Source organism: Erinaceus europaeus, chromosome 2, assembly GCF_950295315.1.
Source record: "Erinaceus europaeus chromosome 2, mEriEur2.1, whole genome shotgun sequence".
NCBI lineage: Eukaryota > Metazoa > Chordata > Mammalia > Eulipotyphla > Erinaceidae > Erinaceus > Erinaceus europaeus.
In genome coordinates, this window is record NC_080163.1 from 115,710,157 (window position 1) to 115,731,119 (window position 20,963).

A 20,963-nucleotide genomic window follows, 5' to 3' on the forward strand; every position below is an offset into this window, starting at 1 on the left:
GGCACATCATTTTAAGCTGTTTTCATAAGCCTCATTGTGCCCACACCTGGAAATTCCCTAATATTCCCACTGCTGTTGGGAATCTCTGTTGTGCTATTGTTAACACACACATAGAAAATATTAGTTTCTTCTCTATCCTTAGGCAACTATGATTCATCTCCTCTCAAATGTGTTTTTAGTGGTGCTCAATTGCCTTAAGCCTGGGAGAGAGAGTCTAAAAACTGTCTCCATCCAAAGAAAAAAATGACCCAGAAATGGCACATTATATGGATTATCAAAGGGTAATAAAAGGTATCAGGAAATAAGCCACCACCACTCATTTCTCTCTCTGGTGACAGTGGTATTTGGGTGCCAGGAAGATCCTGGACTCCGACAGTATTTGGGAAGCTGGCACGATGTTGACTAGAAATTTTCTTTTGCCTCGCTTTTTAGTTTAGCATTTTTCAATGAGCAGTGATCAGAAAATTAAGTATCCGACTTCCTTTGTGAGTTCCTTTGTGAGGACTTGTTTATTCACGAGTTTATCTATAAAAATATATATTTGGGGGCAAAGTCACGGTGGCACACCCAGTTGAGTGCACATGTTGCCATATTCAAGGACATGGGTTCAATCCACTATTCCCCAGCTGCAGGGAAAATGCTCCGTGAGCAGTTACCTATCTTTCTCACTCTATATCTCACTCTCCCTTCCCAGTCTCTCTCTATATCAAATACAAATAGAAAGGGGAAAAATTAAATAGAAATAAAAAGGAAAAAATGGCTTTTGGAAGCAATGGATTCATAGTGCTGCCACCAAGCTCCAGCACTAACTCTTGGTGTGGCAGGGAGGAATATCTTCATGTTAAGACCGTTGAAAAGTCACTCATGCAGGATGGGTTGCTAGAAGGCATTTACACTATCCTAGTCTCTGCTGCCTAAATCCTCAGGTATGGTGGCTGATTGTATATTTAGGAGGCAGCCTTCATTCACGCTTCAGTCTCTTGTTTTCTTCTGTTGTTCTATTCCATATGTGTTTATTGCCCTGATATTGTAAACTCAATGGGCTGTGCTGGAGTCAGAAAGATGTAGAGGTAAATTAAAACATGTACCCTGAAGGGGATTTGCTCTTGATTCCTGCTTTCTCTTTTTGTTGTAGAGTCTTTCCTGGCTCCTCAACTTCTAGGAACTTCTCTCTCTCTCTCTCTCTCTCTCTCTCTCTCTCTCTCTCTCACTGAAAGAGAGAAAAAGAGAAAGGAGCAGGGGAAGACACCAGAATATCACTCTGTCACTTTCTGTTATTGGGATCAACAGGATATTAGTATAAATAATGAAATAATGCTATTCTCAACCAAATACCAACTGTCAAACTCAGGAAAAATAATTGACTGTATTTAGACATGCCCTGTGCTTTTCAAATTTTCTTATGCATCTCTTAAGTTGTGATTCTGCAACAACATTTTGTTACAGTTTACAATCCTAGGACTATATGTTTTCAGATGCAGGCTAAGATTATTATTATTATTGTTTTATTTTTGGTCTGGAGTCAAAGTAATGTTTTATTTAATTATAGGTTGAACAGACTTTTTTCTTCTAGAACAAGCCACTTTTTCAAAGTAAGATGCTTCTCTGAAATGTATCACTAAATTTATTTTTTGTATAGTAGATGTTTCTGATAGTAGCAGATTCCATACTGAAAATTTTTTCTTCTTCATTTGAATAATTAATACATCTATATCGCTAGTGGTCACAGCACTTGGCAAGAGATCTATCCTCATAACACATTTAAAAAAAACAGTAGTTTAATAATGATTAACAAGATTATAAGGTAACAGGGTTCCCACCACCAGAGCTCTGTGTCCCACCCTCTCCATTGGAAGCTTCCATATTATTTATCCCTTCTGGAGTATGCACCAAAATTCTTTTTGGGATGCAGAAGGTGGTAGTTCTGGCTTCTGTAATTGCTTCTCCCTGCACATGAACACTAGCAGTGGATCCATATCTTAGAATGTTTCTGTCTTTCCCTAGTGGGATAGGGCTCTGGAGAGGTGAGATTCAGGGACATATTTGTGAGGTGTCTGCCTGGGGTGGTCAGGATGGCATCGTAGTGTCTGCAATATGGTGGCTGAAAGACATCATAACACATTTTAAGTGTATATTATTGTTGGCTGAAGGCACAATGCTCTATAGCAGGACCCTATTAGACTTTCCTGGTCTTTAGCTGAAATCTAATATATGTTGATTCTCTATTTTCTTCTCCCTAGTAACTGCTGTTTTACTCTCTGATTTTATTAATTTGATTATATTGGATGGCATATGCACATAATGCACCATTGTCTTTCTGTGCACTGACATTTTCGTAAACCACGGTCTCCTCTTTGTTTCTGTAAGATGTTTATTCCCATGGGATGGCATCCATGTGCCATAGTTTTGTTTTCTGGGCACACAGGTCTCTTACATATATTTTATCACTTCAGCACTTTAGTTTCTTGTGTTTCCATCAGTATTTTTGAGGTAATTAGTAATATTTCCTGGATTTACCAACATATGAGGTTGGTGGAACAAAAACTTGAATCCAGGACTTATGGCATTAAAAACTGCAATCCAGGTTTCATACCCCCCCTCCTCTCTTTCTTATGACTTGATTCCTCTTTGGTACTGTGGTGACAACATGACACAGTGTTGATATTTTAAGAAGTCCTCATGATTAATTTGTATTGTTTTTATTTTGTTGTTGTTTAGGGTTGGTGCAAATGTGCAGTTTTCCTGTGAAGATAACTATGTGCTCCAAGGATCTAAGAGCATCACCTGTCAGAGGGTGACAGAGACACTGGCTGCCTGGAGTGACCATCGGCCCATCTGCAGAGGTGAGTGGGTGGGCATAGTTAGCTTCTCTACTCATGAAGACATTTTACTTCAGGAGTTCAAGGGAATTTCCGCGAAAAACTTACACAGGCCAAAAACTTGGCAATGGTATGTTTATTTATAATGACACAGGTACAAAAGAATATTTCCTTGAAATATATCAGGTGGCAAACATTTTCAAGTATATTTGTGATTTTTGTTTGTTTTGCTATTTTTAAAAATATTTTATTTATTAATGAGAGGGATAGGAGAGGGAGAAAGAACCAGACATCTCTCTGGTACATGTGCTACTGGGGATTGAACTCAGGACCTCATGCTTGAGAGACCAACATTTTATCCACTGCACCACCTCCTGGACCACATGTTTTGCTATTTTTTGTCATCATTAGGTTTCAGTGTTTCAGGATGATAGATACAGAGATAGAGCAAGAGAGGGAAAGACAACACAACTCTGGAGCTTCCCCCAGTGCAGTTGGGGCTGGACTCAAACCTGAGTCACACATTTGGCAAAGCAGGAGCCCTCTGAGTTGGTAGAAACAGTCTGTGGCTCAGATGTTTTCAAAACACTATTTTGTGACTTCATATCACCTCGGCATCATTCTGAGGCACACTTAGTCTTTCCTTTATGTAACACTTTGAGCAGTCATTTAGTCATCTTGTGCCATCTGGAGAGGTTAGAAGTTCTGAAACCATCCCCTTCTGGTTCCTTTCAGCTCAGTGATTCTTCTCTAAATGTGTCTGTCTCCTCTCACATTTTACTCGAAGTAGCAAGGAGAACTCAGGTGGCACTTCCAGTAGATGTCTTGGGAATGTCCTCAGCTCTGCATCAACATTTGTCATTTCAAACCCTCCTCCCTCTGCCTGACTTCAGGACACAGGTGTGCTGAGGTCCTGTCATTACTCAGCAAGCACTCTTTTCTTTTAGTTTCCAGTATAGAGTGCTATTCTGCTTTATGAACCCTCATCTCAATTGCTTAAAACCCAGATTTCTGTTAGCAGGCTCTTCAAAGAAATTGAAGGTTTCTATATACCATGTTCTTAAAGTTCTTGCAGTTACCACTCACTACCCCAACTTCAAGGCTGCATTTACATTTGTCACAGTCACGCCTCATATCAGGTAACAGGCTCTGTGTAATTTAGTGTTCAACCAGGAGTATTAAACCAACAGGTTAGACAGAGGTAGGGGTAGATAGTGGATAGATGATAGGCAACATATAAAATAGATGGATGAATATTTAGTACAAGGAATTAACACACAGTAGGTAGACTAGCTAGGTGAATCTGAAGCCTATAGGACAGAGTGTCTTTAGGAAGGTGGCGGGTAACCTGCTAGCATCTTTGATCAATGACAGTGTCTCTCTCCACAGGAACAGATCTTAGGAGCATTCTCTTAAGTTACCAACACCAAGTGTCATTTTCTCACTTTATTTCTAGTTGTGCTGTCACCATGATTAACAGTATGTAAGAAAAGACCAACATGGTCTGGGTTTTCCTGATTCAATCTAAATGTTTAAAGGAGCCTTTTTTATTGATCAGCTCAGCCATGTATTCTAAATTCAACCATCTATCAAATACAACAAAACACCTCTGGTCTGAGCAGTGCACTCATTATGAGATTCCACATCAGTGAATTAGGGAAGGGTTGGCTCTCCAGATTCCCATCATGACAAAGGTCTCTAACTTGTAAGTAATTACTATGCCTTCACTACAGGAGAAATATCTGATGGAAGCACTTGATAAATTGCAGTGAGTCTGTGTGATATTTCACTTCTGGACACCTCTGTCATTAGCCAGTGCTTACATTAGCTAATTAGCTCTGAGACCAGAAAGAGTAATATTCGCTTTTCCTCCTGTTCCCAAACATGTGAATGGTTGTCAGAGACCAGCATTAAATGCAAGTGATTTTATTTGAAATGATGCTTACTTTAAATGACAGAAAAGCAACTATTTATTTATTTATAATATAAAATATTATGAGCCACTAAAATTAAATATTTTAAAATAGAGTATAATTCTATTTTTAAGTAAAGAATACTAATTAGAAATTATTTCATCCCATTAATACTGGGGGGGGGGGTTGCTGTACATAACTTCCTTGAATTTGACCTGTGGTGTTAATATTTTTTGTGGTTTATTTGAGTTTAAAGGGCACATAAGAAAATTGAAGTTTTATTTATAATTATAGCAGTGGTTTATGATAACCAGTTAAAATCTCTAAGAGTGGGAGCTGGGCGGTAGTGCGGTAGGTTAAGCACACATGGCATGAAGCGCAAGGACCAGTATAAGGACACTGGTTTGAGCCCCTGGCTCCCCACCTGCAGGGGGGGGTCGCCTCACAGGTGGTAAAGCAGGTCTACAGGTGTCTATCTTTCTCTCTCCCTCTCTGTCTTCCCCTCCCCTCTCCATTTCTCTCTGTCTTATCCAACAACGACAACCTTAATAACAACAACAATAATAACTACAACAACAAAACAACAAGGGCAACAAAAGGGAATAAATAAATAAATAAATAAATATCAATCAATCAATAAACAAATCTCTAAGGGTAACAGAAATTATTGCTATTTTGAGATTCTTAGTTATGTTAGATAGTTTTTCTAAACTTGTCATTGGCCAAGAACTTTTTACAGCTTATTTTTTTCTATTCATGTTTTATGTTCATGCAGAAATGATCTTTTAAGTAGTAGTGAAAAGAGCATTTATACCTGAAAGATGACTCTTCCCTCCATATGATAACAAGTCCAGAATCAATTATAAGATTAAAATATATGTTCTGACTAGTTTATCAGGCTTCTAGTTTACTATTATTATTAGTGAATTAATATAGATTTAAAAAGTACAGGATAACAAGGGTAAAATTCTATACTATTCCCACCACATGAGTACTGTGTCCCCATTCATTTTGTTGGGAGCAGCAGTGGTTCTCCTAAGGTCACAGATATTAGTTGGCTATTGTTTCTTGGGTTTTTTCCCCACACTTTAAATTAATAATTTAATAATTATTGACAAGATTGTAGGATAAAAGGGGTACAATTCCATGCAATTCCCACCACCAGAGTTCCATAGCACATACCCTGCACTGGAAGATTCCCTATTCTTTATCCCTCTGGGAGTATGGACCAAAGATCTTTATGGAATGCAGAAGGTGAGAGGTATGTACATGGGCACTGATAGGTCAGTTCATACCTCCGGCCTGTTTCTATCTTTCTTTTATAACTATTTTTGTATATATACACAAATACACAACACTTGTTCTTTTTCCTATGGCCCTACTTTCTCTTCCTTTCTAATATATCCCTTCACCTATTGCTGCTTCCAAATGTATTTCCTTACCTCCTCTTTTCTCTGTGCGTCCTAATGTAATTGGGGTTCTGAGCCCTCTTGTCATCTTTCCCTAACATTTCTCCCACTCTGGGAGTATGGCACAAAATTGTGTACGGGATGCAGAATGTGGGAATTCTGTCTTCTGTAATTGCTTTCCTGATGGATGCAGAAGCTGGCAGTTTGATCCATACCCCCAGCCTATTTCTATCTTTTCACAATGAAGTAGGGCTCTGAAGAGGTGAGGTTCCTGGATACATTGATAAAGTCATTTGCTCAAGGAAGTCAGGGTGGCATCATAGTAGCATCTGCAACTTGGTGTCTGAAAGGCAGTAAGATATAAAGCAGGACAAAATGTATAGTAAATAGGAACAAAAAAGTAGGACTAAAGCAGGTGAAAATAGTGATTTTAGGGTGGAAAGAAGCTAGGAAATCTATTTTAGTTATGTTCCTAGGGGCCCATGACTTTAATCATTTTTGCTTGAGTTTGATAGCTAACTTGAAGGTAGACTAAAAATGTTGTTAGGGGAGATGGTATCAGGGTTGAGAATAGGGCTAGAAAGCTGGACTAGGACAGAGAGTAACACCCAAACTAGAATAAAGCATAAATACAATTAACTGTATACCCCATTAATCGGACCCAGGTCCCATATATATTCGTGTTTATCATAGGAACCTGTCTAACCTGTGAGTCCCTTTCATTCTGGTCTTGAAGTCCATGTTTACAGCTGAGAACATTCTAGGATGCACTAATTTCAGAACCAGTCTTCCTTGGGTGGCAGAGTAGGTTGACTCAGCTTCCCTTCAGAAAGTGGGACAGTCCTTTCCATTGTTCCTTTATAATGAAGGCTATGTTTTAAAGAAGCTCACATGAGGGCTTATGATATTATTCCTAATGGAAGTGACCAATGAGAGTAGAAAGAGGAGTCTATTTTTATAGATAAATCTTAGGATTCCCTGACTAGGTCCTCAGGTGATGGTGTCGCATGTTAGTGACTAAAATGGCCACAACTAAGTGAGCCAGTCTTTTGCTCTTTTTCAGCTTTTGTAGTGTCTTTTTTATTTGAGAAACTTGGATTTTCTCCCAGCTGTTAAAGCATCCAGTGTCACTTGTTATACCAAATTGTATTAGGTTTTAGGGTCTGGACTCAAGTTGGGGAGGAAATACACCTAGGATTTATTTATCAGGTTTTTATAACATCAAAGATTTAAAGAAATATACACACATGTCTATTTTTAATACATATATTTTTAATCCCAGTGAATCTAGAGAAATTTTCATTTTTGCTTCTAGACTATTAAGAAGTAAAACATTTTACATGAATTTCACCCCCTTATTTTTTAATAATTTACTGGAAGTATGAAACCTTGTATTTGGAGGGAGAAGCTACCAAATCTCAAAGTGAGAAGATAGGCACGTTCTCCAATCTTTAGATTTCTAACCTTTTGGAACAGATCTGAATATTGGCTCACTGAATGTCAGTAAATGTGTATTGAGTCACTGGCTCACCTGTATACTAGCAGCACACATGTGGTTTGTAGACAACCTGATGTCAGTCATTCTTCTTGGAGGGGTCTGACTGCACTTCAGTGTCCATTCGTTGTCCTGTCTCTCAGCTCTGCTTTGCTTCCCCATTCTAACAGAACACAAATAAGGGGGCTGGCAGAAACTCTGTAATTGATCATTCATAGGGCTCCTTGGCCAGTGCTCCTGTCTAGATATATTTCAGTAGAGCTCTTGGATCATCTCTCAAGTCTCATGCTGTTCTGTGTTCTCCTCTCATACTTCTTAATCTTCCCAGCACATTTAACAGATAATGTACATGAAAAAAAAAAAGACTAAATTGAACATACTTAAGACTGATGAAAGATGTGGCAAAGGAAGGAGTTAGGCTGACTACTCTTTCACTATAAAATGCAGAGGAATCACAGTTTAGTATAACATTTTATCACAGGACCCCAAAATAGAAAACTCCAGGAAATAATCTGCTTTTGTAGGAGATATAGAAAACCATGTGTTGTCTGAACTTCACTTTGCAGGTGACCTTGACCTTGTGCAATCTGAACTATCCTGGATAAGGATAACAGCATACAGAAATCATAACTCAGGAGATTATTAGTCTTTGATGATTACTCTACCTATAAATAGAAGATGCTGAGTAGTTCACAATGGGAAAACATATTTACAAGTCACTAGTCAAAAAGAACCTGATATAGAAAGCAGAACTTACATCATCATGACTGGTGTGGAACTAGAGGAACATCAGAGGATGGAAAAGCTGATAATTAGGAGGGGGAGAGTCTTGAAGGGCAAAGATTGAGTCACCAGCTAAGGAATCCAACAACTTCCTAAGAATGAGAGTGAGATTCATTTAAGTGAAGTTATGTCATGTTATTTGAAGTTAATACACTTACTTAAAACTTACAACCTATTGGAGGCCCAGTGGTGGCACACATGTGGTGCACCTGATTGAGCTCACAGGTTACCATGCTCAAGGACCCAAGTTTAAGCTTCCACTCTCCACAATAAAAGAGACACTTCACAAGTGATAAAACAGGTTTTCAGATGTCTATCCTTCTCTCTCCTTCCCTACTTCCTCCTTCTATCTTAGTTTCTCTTTGTCCTATCAAATAGAAGAGAAACAAACAAGAAAAAAAAAAAAAAAAAAAAAAGAAGCCACTGGGAGCAGTGGATTTGAAGTGCCAGCAGCTGAGCATCTCAGACATAACTCTGGGGATAAAAGCAAAGCAGCAGCAGTAGCCAAAAAAAAAAAAAAAAAAAAAAAAAGAAAGAAAAACCCACAAAAAGCTATAGCCTATTAAAACTGTTACACCATTTAAACTGCAAGCTACAATATGCTATTAACCTGTAGTGGGGAAGAAGCTTCATAGTACTGAAGCAGTGCTGCAGGTGTTTATCACTCTCCCTCTAAATTCTCCCTTATCCCTCAACTCTGTCTCTATAGTTAAAAAAAAAAGGGGGGGGGCAACATATATGACCTTTAGGAGCAATGGATTCATTTTGCACACACTAAGCTACTGAGCTTTTAAAATTTTTAATTACCGATGACATTTATTTATTTATTTTTGCCATCAGAGTTTTTGCCTGTTGGCCATTTTTTCCTGTTTTTTGGCTTTTTTTCTATTTTATTTGATACAACAGAAAGAAATTGAGAGGGGAGGGGAGACACAGAGAGATAGATACCAGCATACCTGCTTCACCACTCTCAGGAAGCATCCCTGCTACAGATGGGGAGCAAGGGCTTGAACCTGAGTCTTTGTGGGCTATTTATGCATAGTATTATGTGAGATTAATTGGGTGTGCTACCACTTGAATTTTTTAATAGCTATTGTCTATTGATTTGTTGAAAAATACTAGGAACAGCCAAATGACAGGGAACAAAATAGACACAAATCCCTGTTCTAAATAGCTCCATTTATTTCATCACATTATTTCCATAGCTTGACTACAAGGGTAGATAAAGTAGTTTAAAAATTAATTTATTAGAGAAATGTATTGTAAAGATAGAGATATATTTCGAAGTTCAAAAAGTGAAAGTAAAGCTCCCTTATGAATTAATTTGCCAAAATTTTTTGAGAATTATCTCTAAGAAGACCAGATTTATAAGTGGTCTGTGTTGAACAAGGCACTGCAGAAAAATGCAGCAAATGTGTTTTTCCCTTAAATCTTTTACTGTTATTTTACTAGAAGTGTAATCATTAAAAATCATACTCCCCAAACAGTGAGTAAAATGAATGTCATGGGGAATCAGTAACCAATTTTAATAAGTCAAATTAGAGGTCAAGCTTGAAAGCAGACCATAGGGACACCAAGGTATAGTCAGTGTCACGTATAATGAACTTCCCAGCAGAGTGACAGCTGGGGATAATGTCAGAATGAATACAAATTGTCAATGGGAATGTAGCAAATTAGTTTCTGCCTGCACATATCCTTCAGATCTGCTTTTTCAGAGTTTGAAGTACTTAGAATAACACTTTGATAGCCTTAATTCAAAATGAAGTCAATAAGCATTTGTTGACTAATTCTATCAGCTATTTCATCTGATATCTAGAATATATAAACTTGTAACATCAAGTTATTATAGAAAATTTTATTGATAACTTTCCTTCAAAAATTTCTGATTTATATCATTAAAATTAGAAAACTTCAGGAAAATTTCCCTTCTGTAGTTTGCAGCCTTCTCTGAGAACATTTTCCTAGAATAGACTTGTTAGAGAGTATATCAGTGTAGGAGGTGTGCGTGTTTATGTTCAATAATTTGTTCAGTGACCTTTGGAGCTATAACTAAGTTACTGGGCTTTGGAAACTAGAGAATACTTTCTTCTTCTTTTTTAATTTTTATTTATAAAAAGGAAACACTGACAAAACCATAGGATAAGAGGGGTACAACTCCACAAAATACCTACCACCAGAGCTCTGTATCCCTTCCCCTCTCCTGATAGCTTTCCTATTTATCCCTCTGGGAGCATGGACAAGGGTCATTATGGGGTGCAGAAGGTGGAAGGTCTGGTTTCTGTAATTGCTTCCCAGCTGAACATGGACGTTGACAGGTCAATCCATACTTCCAGTCTGACTCTCTCTATCCCTAGTGGGGTGGGGCTCTGGGAAAGTGGGGTTCCCGGACACATTGGTGGGGTTGTCTGTCTGCCCAGAAAAGTCTGTGTGGCATCATGGTAGCATCTGGAACCTGGTGGCTGCAAAAAGATTTAACATATAAAGCCAAATAAATTGCTGACTAATCTTGAACCTATAGGCTGGAATATTGCACATGAAGATTTGGGGTCTCCGTTTTGAAGATAGCTAGTAGGTCTATTTAAGGTATATTCCAAAGGACCCATGATTACTACTAGTTTTTCCCTGAGCCTGACATCTGATATGCAGTTATTATCTGGGGAGATGATGTCATGTCTGGAAAAAGGGCTAGAAAACTGGATCAAGGAAGAGAGTAGCTCCCAAATATGATAAAGGTGTATAAATATTGTTGACTGTAAACCCCATCGATTTGATCTGATGTGGAGTCCATGTTCTGCTTAGGAACCTATGTAACTTCTGCATCCCTGTAGGTCTGAGCTTGCATTCTGTGGTCATGAGTAGGAATGTTCCAAGCTGCCCCAATTTCAGGACCCATCTTCCTTAGGTGGTAGATAGAGTATGTTTTCCAGCCTCCCTTTAGAGGATGGAACATTCTCTACCGTTGTTGATCCATGTTGAGGGCAAGGTCTTATGGGGCCCACAGAGGGGTCTATTGTGTTGTTCCTGATGGAGATGACCAGTGACAATGGAGAAAGGGATCTATTCAAAGTCTAGGACCATAATGTCTGTGTGGAAATCTCAGGACTCCCTGACTAGGGCCCCAGATGATGGGGTGGTCTGATATTAACTAAAGAGTCATCATTTCATTTAAATGATTTATTCAAGCTCCATCCAAGATGAACTGAAAATGATGAAATCATCATTTTTAATAGCTGAGTAGTATTCCATTGTGTATATATACACCACAATTTGCTTAGCTACTCATCTGTTTTTGGACACCTGGGTTTTTTTCAGGTTTTGGCTATTACAAATTGTGCTGCTATGAACATAGGTGTACACAAATCTTTTTGGATGGATGTGTTGATTTCCTTAGGATATATCCCCATGAGAGGAATTGCAGGATCGCAGAGTAGGTCTATATTTAGCTTGTGAGAGTTCTCCAAACTGCTCTCCACAGAGGTTGGACCGATTTACATTCCCAACAGCAGTACAGAAAAGCTCCTTTGTCCCCACAACCTCTCCAGCATTTGTTGCTGCTGTCCTTTTTGGTGTATGCCATTGTCACAGGAGTGAGGTGGTATCTCAGTGTTGTCTTTATTTGCATTTCCCTGACAATCAGTGACCTAGAGCAATTTTTCATGTGTTTATTAGCCTTTATTCTTTTATTAAAGAAATATTTGCTTGTTTTTAATATTATGGCAATATTTTAAAAGTGAATTTTATGTGGGCCGGGTGGTGGTGCATCTGGTTGAGCACACATATTGCAATGCTCAGTGACCTGGTTTTGAGCTCCTTGTCCCCATCTGCAGGGAGAAAGCTTTACAAGTGGTAAAGCAGTGCTGCAGGTGTCTCTCTGTCTCTCTCCCTGTCTATCACCCTCTTCCCACTTGATTTCTGGCTGTCTCTATCCAATAAATAAAGATAATAAAAATAAAAAATAAAATGAATTATATGTATTATTTTATTCACTTATAGTATTCATTTAGTAGCGATTATTTTCATATTAGTACTGAGCAACTCAAACATTGTTCAAAATCATCTTGTCATTTTTTATATATCAAATACTATAGGCATTGCATATGTTGTAAAAGATATGCAGATTAGATCTGTCATCAGGGTCAAGATATTCACACATAGCTCTACCTGTTAATAATTGCAATAGAGTTAAAAACACTGTTGGATATAGGCATAACTTATATTTATATTATTGTTATGTCAATATTAGTGGAAGAAAGATTTGTATATCCCTGAGTAGTTGGAAAAAGCTAGGGCAAATGATTTCTCCTGATTCTTTCCTATGAAATAGAATCCTGGTTTACTTAGTTTTAGCTGAATCACTAAGAACAAAACCTCTTCTTCAGTGGTTACCCATCCAATGCAAAGGACATAAAAAGGACGGATCCCAGTTTGGATGTCCTGCACTGGTGGGCAGCTTATCAGCTTGTGTTATATGATATTTTAGGAAAATGAAGCAGAGTCTTTCTTTTGTGAGTTCTTATGTGTGAAATTAGTTTCTTCTGCTCTTTTCTCCAATCTAGTTTAAATGATTAATGTTGAGAATGCAGTCCAGAATGACTTTTGATTTCCAAAAATTGCCTATTGATTTGGGGGGAGGGTAGCGGGAGGAGCACTTTTACATTGCAAGCCAGTATATTTATTGGATCATGATTTTCTGTGGTTTGTTTTCGTCTTTTACCTTTAATATATTTTCTTTTTCCTTTTAGAGTCACTATTTCTATTTTCCTTTTAATATCTGAGACTAATATATATATAAACTTTTGTTGCCCTTGTTGTTTTATTGTTGTAGGTATTGGTGTCATCATTCTTGGATAGAACAGAGACAAATGGAGAGGGGAGGGAAAGGCAGAGAAGGGGAGAGAAAGATAGACACCTGCAGACCTGCTTCACCGCTTATGACGTGACTCCCCAGCAGGTGGGGTGCCAGGGGCTTGAACCGGGATCCTTATGCTCCTTGGCTTTGTGCCACCTGTGCTTAACCCACTGCACTACCACTGGACTCCCTTCAAGTCTATTTTTAAGTTTGAAAGAGATCATAATTTCCACCATTCTTATTTTGGGTGTGAAGGATGGAGCTGGAGGAGTTGGAAGTGCTCATATAAGATCAGGTGGTATAGGGAAGAGCTGAAATATTAGCTCTGGTCTCCTGAATGGTTTTACAGTATGCTTTTCACTATTATATCCATGTACAATCAAATATTCGGTATGAGTCAGAATGGAATTTAAAATAAGCTAATTGGATCTTGATATTCCCAAGATTTAGGCCATTCTCTAAATGGTTGTATCTTGGAGAATTTATAAGCATGCTCTGCCTTTTGAACATTGAATTACATCATTTCACTCTTACTAAGGACCTACATTGCTACCTATTGTTGCTAACCCAAAGGAAAATTTCCCTCGTGGGGGGTCAGGTGGTGATGCATCAGCTTAAGCACACACAGTTATAGTTTGCAAGGACCTGGGTCCAAACCCCTGGTCCCCATCTGCAGGAGAAAAGCTTCAGAAGTGGTGAAGCAGGGCTGTAGGTATCTCCCCTGTCTCCTACCTCTCTATCTCTTCCTCTCCTCTCAATTTGTGTCTGTCTCTATCTAATAATAAAGAAAGAAAAAGGTTAAAAAAAAAGAAAAAGAAAAATGTCCCTTTTGTAACAAAAAGTGAGAATCAAAACTACCATTCAGCTTTGACTTATAACAGTTATTCCAGAGGCTTCAAGCACCTTCAGTCATGCTTCTTACTAAGTGTCAGTGAGGTGTTACATTTTTATATGATTTGGAAAGTTATTATGTGGGCCTTAAAACACTCAGACATTTTCCATATATACTAATGGTAATCGCTTCTTTGTTTTTTCACCATTTCATCTTGTAAAACAATTCCTAGAAGGTTATTGTTTCAGATAGTTGAGGAAACCTGTAGCATAAAGCATCTGAGAACAATATAACAGACATTGAATATAAGTCTAAGGGTTAAGTAAAACCTGTTTGCCAATCTGAGTTTTGGACCTCTTTTTCTCTATATCACAACTAGCTGGGAGCCAGTGCATACAGACTGTCTTCTTTACATAATAAAAGGCTGTAGGTGGGGCCAAGTAGTGGTGTACCTAGTAGAGAACACATATCACCATGCACAAGGAACAAGGTTCAAGCCCCTGGTCTCCACCAGCAGGGGAGAAGTTTTGAGGGCAGCGAAACAGTGCTGCATATATCTCTTTCTCTCTCTACCTCTGTGCCCCCTCCTTCTCAATTTGTTTTTGTCTCTATGAAAAAGGGGGGGAGCAGATCACTGGGAGGGGTGAACTTGTTGTGTAGGCCCTGAGCCTGAGCAATGAACCTGGTGGCATTTATTTAAAGGCTGTTGGAATCATACTTTCTCTTTAATTTCAGCCAGAACATGTGGCTCAAACCTGCGTGGACCCAGTGGTGTCATCACCTCTCCGAATTATCCAGTTCAGTATGAGGATAATGCACACTGTGTGTGGGTCATCACCACAACAGACCCAGACAAGGTAGGTCTCTCCTCATCCTCTGTGCACTCCACATCTGACTGAAGATTTGCTCCAAGTTGACAGGTCTGGTTCTGGCATCCTTGCACCATGCTGTTAGACTCGAAAGCTCCTGCTGCTTTCAGTGTTGATACTATATAGAATCTATAGAGTAGATGGAAAGTCAATCTCAGAATCAAAAAGAAGCATTCTTGTAAGGTGGCCTCCTACTGGTGCTGAAAGTTATGTTTGCTCTTGTTTAATTGTCAGGGATGCAGGTGACATGTAACACTGTAATGCTTTCAGGTAAACAACATACTGGTTGAATATTTTTATTTATTTATTTTAAATATTTATTTATTCCCTTTTGTTGCCCTTGTTTTATTGTTGTAGTTATTATTGTTGCCATCATTGTTGGATAGGACAGAGAAAAATGTAGAAGAGGAGGGGAAGACAGAGAGAAAGACAGACACCTGCAGACCTGCTTCACCGCCTGTGAAAAGAACCCCCTACAGGTGGGGAGCTGGTGCTCGAATTGGGATCCTTATACTGGTCTTTCCGCTTTGTGCCACCTGAGCTTAACCTGCTGCGCTACTGCCGGACTCCCTGTTTTTTTTTTTTTTAAATTTTTTATCTTTATTTATTTATTGGATAGAGAGAGTCAGAAATTGAGAGGGAAGGGGGAGATAGAGAGGGAGAGAGACAGACACCTGCAGCCCTGCTTCACCACTCACCTGCATGTGGGGACTAGGGGCTGGAACCTGGATTCTTGCACATTGTAACATGGGTGCTCAGTCAGGTGCACCACTGCCTGGCCCCATGGTTGGATATTTGTATTACAAAATGATTAGCACAATAGAGCTGGTTAACATTCATTACCACTCAGATGTTAGCTGTTGGTTTGTTTTGCTTGTGATAGGAACTTTTACTTTTGTTTTGTAATGGGTAATGAACTCAAGGCAGTGCATAGGTATGGCACTACTGAACTGCCTCCTGGCCCAGTTTTTTATTCTGTAGTTTTTAGGGAGTAAAAAAAGAAGTGGCACTAAAACACAATTCCCTACTCATTTTTCATCCTCAATGATATCCATGATGGTCCCATGTGGTACTGGGGATTGAATCTAAAACAGTATGGTGATAAGACCTCTGCGAGCACTTTTAGCATCTAATCTTTGTTCCTTGAGCTGAGTAACGCAGAGATAAAAGCCAGGAGTCATGACAGCCAGGGCTCAGGTGATAGTGTTGTGCTCCTCTCCTCTGGGCAGTGATGATGTTCCTTCCAGGCTTTAGTTGCAGAGCCAGTCAGAATCAGTGAAGAATTGTCTGTCTTTCTTAGAAATGGAAGGAAGTTTCTAGAAGATAGATAGCCTATTCCATTTATGTACAATTGAATCCAGCAACCATCACCCAGTCCCCAAGGAACCTGATGAAGGAACTATTTAGAATTCAGAAAAATGGCTGGAGACTAGTTCATGGGAAGCTGGTCAAGTTTCACTTGCAAACTGGGAAGATGTCCAGAAAAACAGGTGTTATCACTGAGTCATCCTCAATGGTAGTTAGGTAGGATGAGTGGTGTATGCACGTTACCATATGTGAGGGCTCAGGTTCCAACCACTGGCCCCACATACAGCTTCACAAGCAGTGGAGCATGTTTTTTTAAAATTATTTTTATTATCTTTATTTATTTATTGGATAGAGACAGCCAGATAACGATAAGGAAGGGAATGATAGGGAGAGAGACAGAGAGACACCTGCAGCCCTGCTTTACCATTCATGAAGCTTTCCCCCTACAGGTGGTGGCTGAGGGCTTGAACCCAGGTCCTTGTGCATTGTAACATGTGCACTCAACCAGGTGCGCCACCACCCAGCCCCACAGTGGAGCATGTTACAGAACTATGTCTTTCACCATATCTGTCTCACCATCTATCAAAATACACACACACACACACACACACACACACACACACACACACACTATATATATATATATGTATATATTTTGTCGAGCATTCAGAACTGTCTTAATGGTAATGCTAGTGACAAAATGAAATAAAACCCCAAAACCTAGGATGGGTGGTGGCACACCTGGTTAAGCGTACGTGTTATAGTGCACAAGGACCCAGGTTCAAGCCCCTAGTCCCCACCTGCAGGGGAGTAGCTTCACAAGTGGTGAAACAGTGTTGCAGGTGTTTCTCTATCTCTCTCCCTCTCTATCACCCTCTTCCCTCTCAATTTCTGACTGTCTCTAATACATAAATAAAGATAATTAAAAAACCCCAAAACGTGGGAGGCATATTTTTGACATCTTCTTGTTTTAATTTTTATTATCTTTACTTATCTATTGGCTAGAGACAGCCATAAATCAAGAGGGAAGGGGGAGATGGAAAGGGAGAGAGACACCTACAATACTGCTTCACCATTCACAAAGATTTCCCCCTGCAGGTGGGGACCAGGGCCTCAAACCCAGGTCCTTGCACATTATAATAAGTATGTTCAACCAGGTGCATCACCATCTGGCCCATTCTTAATATCTTTAAGGTGATATATAAACTTAAATAGAGTGGGAAAAGTTTACATAAAATTGTGAACCTGCATTACTCTCTGGCTATGATCTGTTGAAAGAACCAGGACTTGACTCTACTGTATATAGTGTCAGGGATCAAACTTGGGACATTAGGCATACAAGTCCTGTTCTCTAGATGCTGAACCACCTCCCTGACTACTATTGTTTTCCTTTTAGAAATTCTTTATTATCCAAATTTACACAGACTTTATAAAGATTATTATATATTGTATCAATTCTAAACATTCCATAGTTAGCAAGTTAAATATCATGACTCATGCCTGAATACTAGTGTACCTTTAACTTAACATTACACAATATAAATATAAATTCTAATATTCTTTGCTGAGAGATACTCTGGTCTTTCTACAGTAATTAATTTGGGGGGGGGGGTTCACATTCTTATGGGGGAGGTAGGGGACTCATTCAGGTCCACAGAAGTTTTCACAGATTCTTCAGCCATTGCAGGCTGCAGCCCCAGGGGTTCTGGGGTGACTGGGCGTGTCATGCATGGTCCTGTTATCCCCAAGGGGCACTAGGTAGTTGTAGGGCGGCATCTCCTAGTGCTTGGTGTAGGGGATGATCATAGAGGTGACTTTGGCGAGGCCCCCAATGGCAAAAGAGGCGACCAGTACCAGCTCCCTGGCCCAGGCGTTCTTGAGGACGGTGGCGAGTCTCAACGCCATCTTGGTCACAGCAGCAACATGGTGCAGGCTTGTTTGTTTTTATTTTATTTTATTTAGATTTTATTTATTTATTAGTGAGAAAGATAGGAGAGAAAGATATTGAAAGAGAGAAAGAACCAGACATCACTCTGGTACATGTGCTGCTGGGGATCAAACCTCATGCTTGAGAGTCCAACACTTTATCCACTATGCCACCTCCTGTACTACTATAGTAGTTACTTTTTAATAGCATTTTTTAAATGTTAGCATTTGACATTAACTGATGTGTGAAACTTCATTGCACAAGATTCAAAATATAAATAAACCAAAACTAGTATAACTCATCATGAGATAATGTTTCAACAAGGGTAGAATTCATTAATTCCCCTTAATTGACATTAAATATACATTTTTATTCTATGTAGTTTTTTACATGTTTGCAAGGCAGGTCTAGCAAAGATATAGATTGAGGTATACCAAAAATTCTCTGGAACTTTCTGGTAGTGCTTCTAGCTAGTCATTGTCTAGAAACTTTTATGTGAATGTTCTTTTCTCTTTTGCTGTCTGTGATATTTCATCACCATGCACTTCACTGGGAAACCCCCTTATTTGGAATTTCTCCCAAGGAATCAAATTAAGTCTAATTATACTTAATGGCAACGACTGCTGCTTAATTTGGATAGTAATTCTGCTTAATTGAGATGCCTTCAGGTGTCTTAAGTGTGCTCCACTCCACGGTGAGTGCTGGTGTGCATGAGTTATCAACTGGGAAAACCTTGTTTCTTCTCTGGAAGTCTTACCAAAGTAAGTGAAGAAAGCCAAAGGATATGCTGAAGCAATCTAACACACTGCTAACCTCCTTCTCTCACAACATTGGGAGTCTTTATGTTTCCCATCGAATCTGCCTATCTTTGATGTCTCTTCAAGATCCTCCAAAATGCAAGAAAATAGAAAATGATGTTCATGCTTGGATCTGCTTGAATCTCAAGACATAATGGAAAGTATGTACATGGAGACACAGGTGGAAGGATATATGTGCACATGTGCCCACATAATTAAGATAAATCCCTGGAAACACAAATTTGTGCACAACATGCTGAATGCAGAAAAGACCAGCAGAATGATACAAAAATGTCACTGCTGCCAGACGTGAGTACAGGAGAGTTGGACATGGGAGGTAGTTGTTTAGAGAAGTGGAGAGGGTAACAGATTCACATAACTGAAGTCTAGGGATTCTAGGTCAAGCGGTGGCCACACCATGTTGAACACACATGTTACCATGCATAAAGCCCTGGTGGAGGGAGATCTTCATAAGCAGTGAAGCAGGTCTGAAGATATCTTTCTCTTTTTCTCTGTTTCTCACTCCCCTCTCATTTTCTGTCAAAGAGGGGGGAGGAAAAGAAAAAAGAAGATAACCGGGATTCACTGGTAGATTTTTTTTCCAGGGAAATTTTTAGTGATTAAATGAATAATAAAGAATATGCCTGTAAGATTCAATCTTAAGCATGTTAGCAAAAAGTGGAACATTTCATTTGTTCATTTTTACTTTGTTTTCTACAAGGTGGTGTGTGTGTGTGATTAGAAAAGTGAGATGGGGGGGCAGGCAATGGAGCACTGGGTTAAGCGCATATAATAAGAAGCACACATAAGATCCCCAGTTCCATCCCTGGCTACTTATCTGTAGAGGGATTGCTTCACAAGTAGTGAAGCAAGGCTGCAGGAGTCTTTCTTTCTCCCCACATTCTCATCCTCTCTCAATTTCTCTCTGTCCTATACAAAAAAAAGTTTCCACAGCAACGGTGGATTTGTAGTGCAGACACCAAGCCCCAGCAATAACCCTGAAGGGAGAGAGAGAGAGAGAGAGAGAGAGAGAGAGAGAGAGAGAGAGAGAATGAGACAGAAAGACCTTTTCCTTTTATACTCTGATGAAGCCCTGCTTAATTTCTCTTATCCCAGGCTAGCTTCACAAGTCTTAGAAGGGGTCACCTTCCCATTATTTTAATATCTATCAATTATCAATGATATACAGAATGTTTCTCATTTAAACTCACTAATAACTGTGTTAAAGTAGAAGGAGGAAAAGGAGAAGGAGGAAGAGGAGGAGGAGGAGGAAAGAGTCTCTTTCATTTAGCATATATTTCACCAGCATCCTCTGTTCATTGACTGAAAGAAAAAAAAAAGATGAACAGAGATAGCATTTCATTTCATTGAGAAACCAAAGCAGATGTAAAAGACAGAAAAATCAAGCAGCGACCCAACTAAATATAATATAAGGCACTTGGTAGTCTCATTATAGTGAACAAAGAGAAAAGCACATTGAAAATATCTGGATGAGAGTCAGGTGGTAGCTCAGTGGGTTAAGAACACGTGGCACGGAGCGCAAGGACCTGCATAAGGATCCCATTTCAAGCCCCTGGCTCTCCACCTGCAGGGGAGTCGCTTGACAAGCAGTGAAGCAGGTCTGCAGGTGTCTATCTTTCTCTCCCCCTCTCTGTCTTCCCCATCTCTCTCCATTTCTCTCTGTCCTATCCAACAACGACGACATCAAAAAAACAAACAATAATAACTACAACAATAAAACAAGGGCAACAAAAGGGAATAAATAAATAAATATTTTTTATAAATGTATTTAAACGGGAGTTGGGCTGTAGCACAGCGGGTTAAGCGCAGGTGGCACAAAGCACAAGGACCGGCGTAAGGATCCCGGTTCGAACCCCGGCTCCCCACCTGCAGGGGGGTCGCTTCACAGGCGGTGAAGCAGGTCTGCAGGTGTCTATCTTTCTCTCCTCCTCTCTGTCTTCC

General features: G+C 39.4%; 1 protein-coding gene across 1 annotated transcript in view; it reads left to right on the forward strand.

Moving 5' to 3' along the window:
- The window catches only part of CSMD1 (CUB and Sushi multiple domains 1), a 1,841,590-nt gene that overhangs the window by 1,419,359 nt on the left and 401,268 nt on the right, over window positions 1-20,963 (forward strand). The window contains exons 9-10 of the mRNA XM_060184943.1: window positions 2,719-2,843; window positions 14,836-14,957. Coding sequence (XP_060040926.1) covers window positions 2,719-2,843; window positions 14,836-14,957 — 247 coding nt within the window. The remainder of the gene's footprint in view (window positions 1-2,718; window positions 2,844-14,835; window positions 14,958-20,963) is intronic.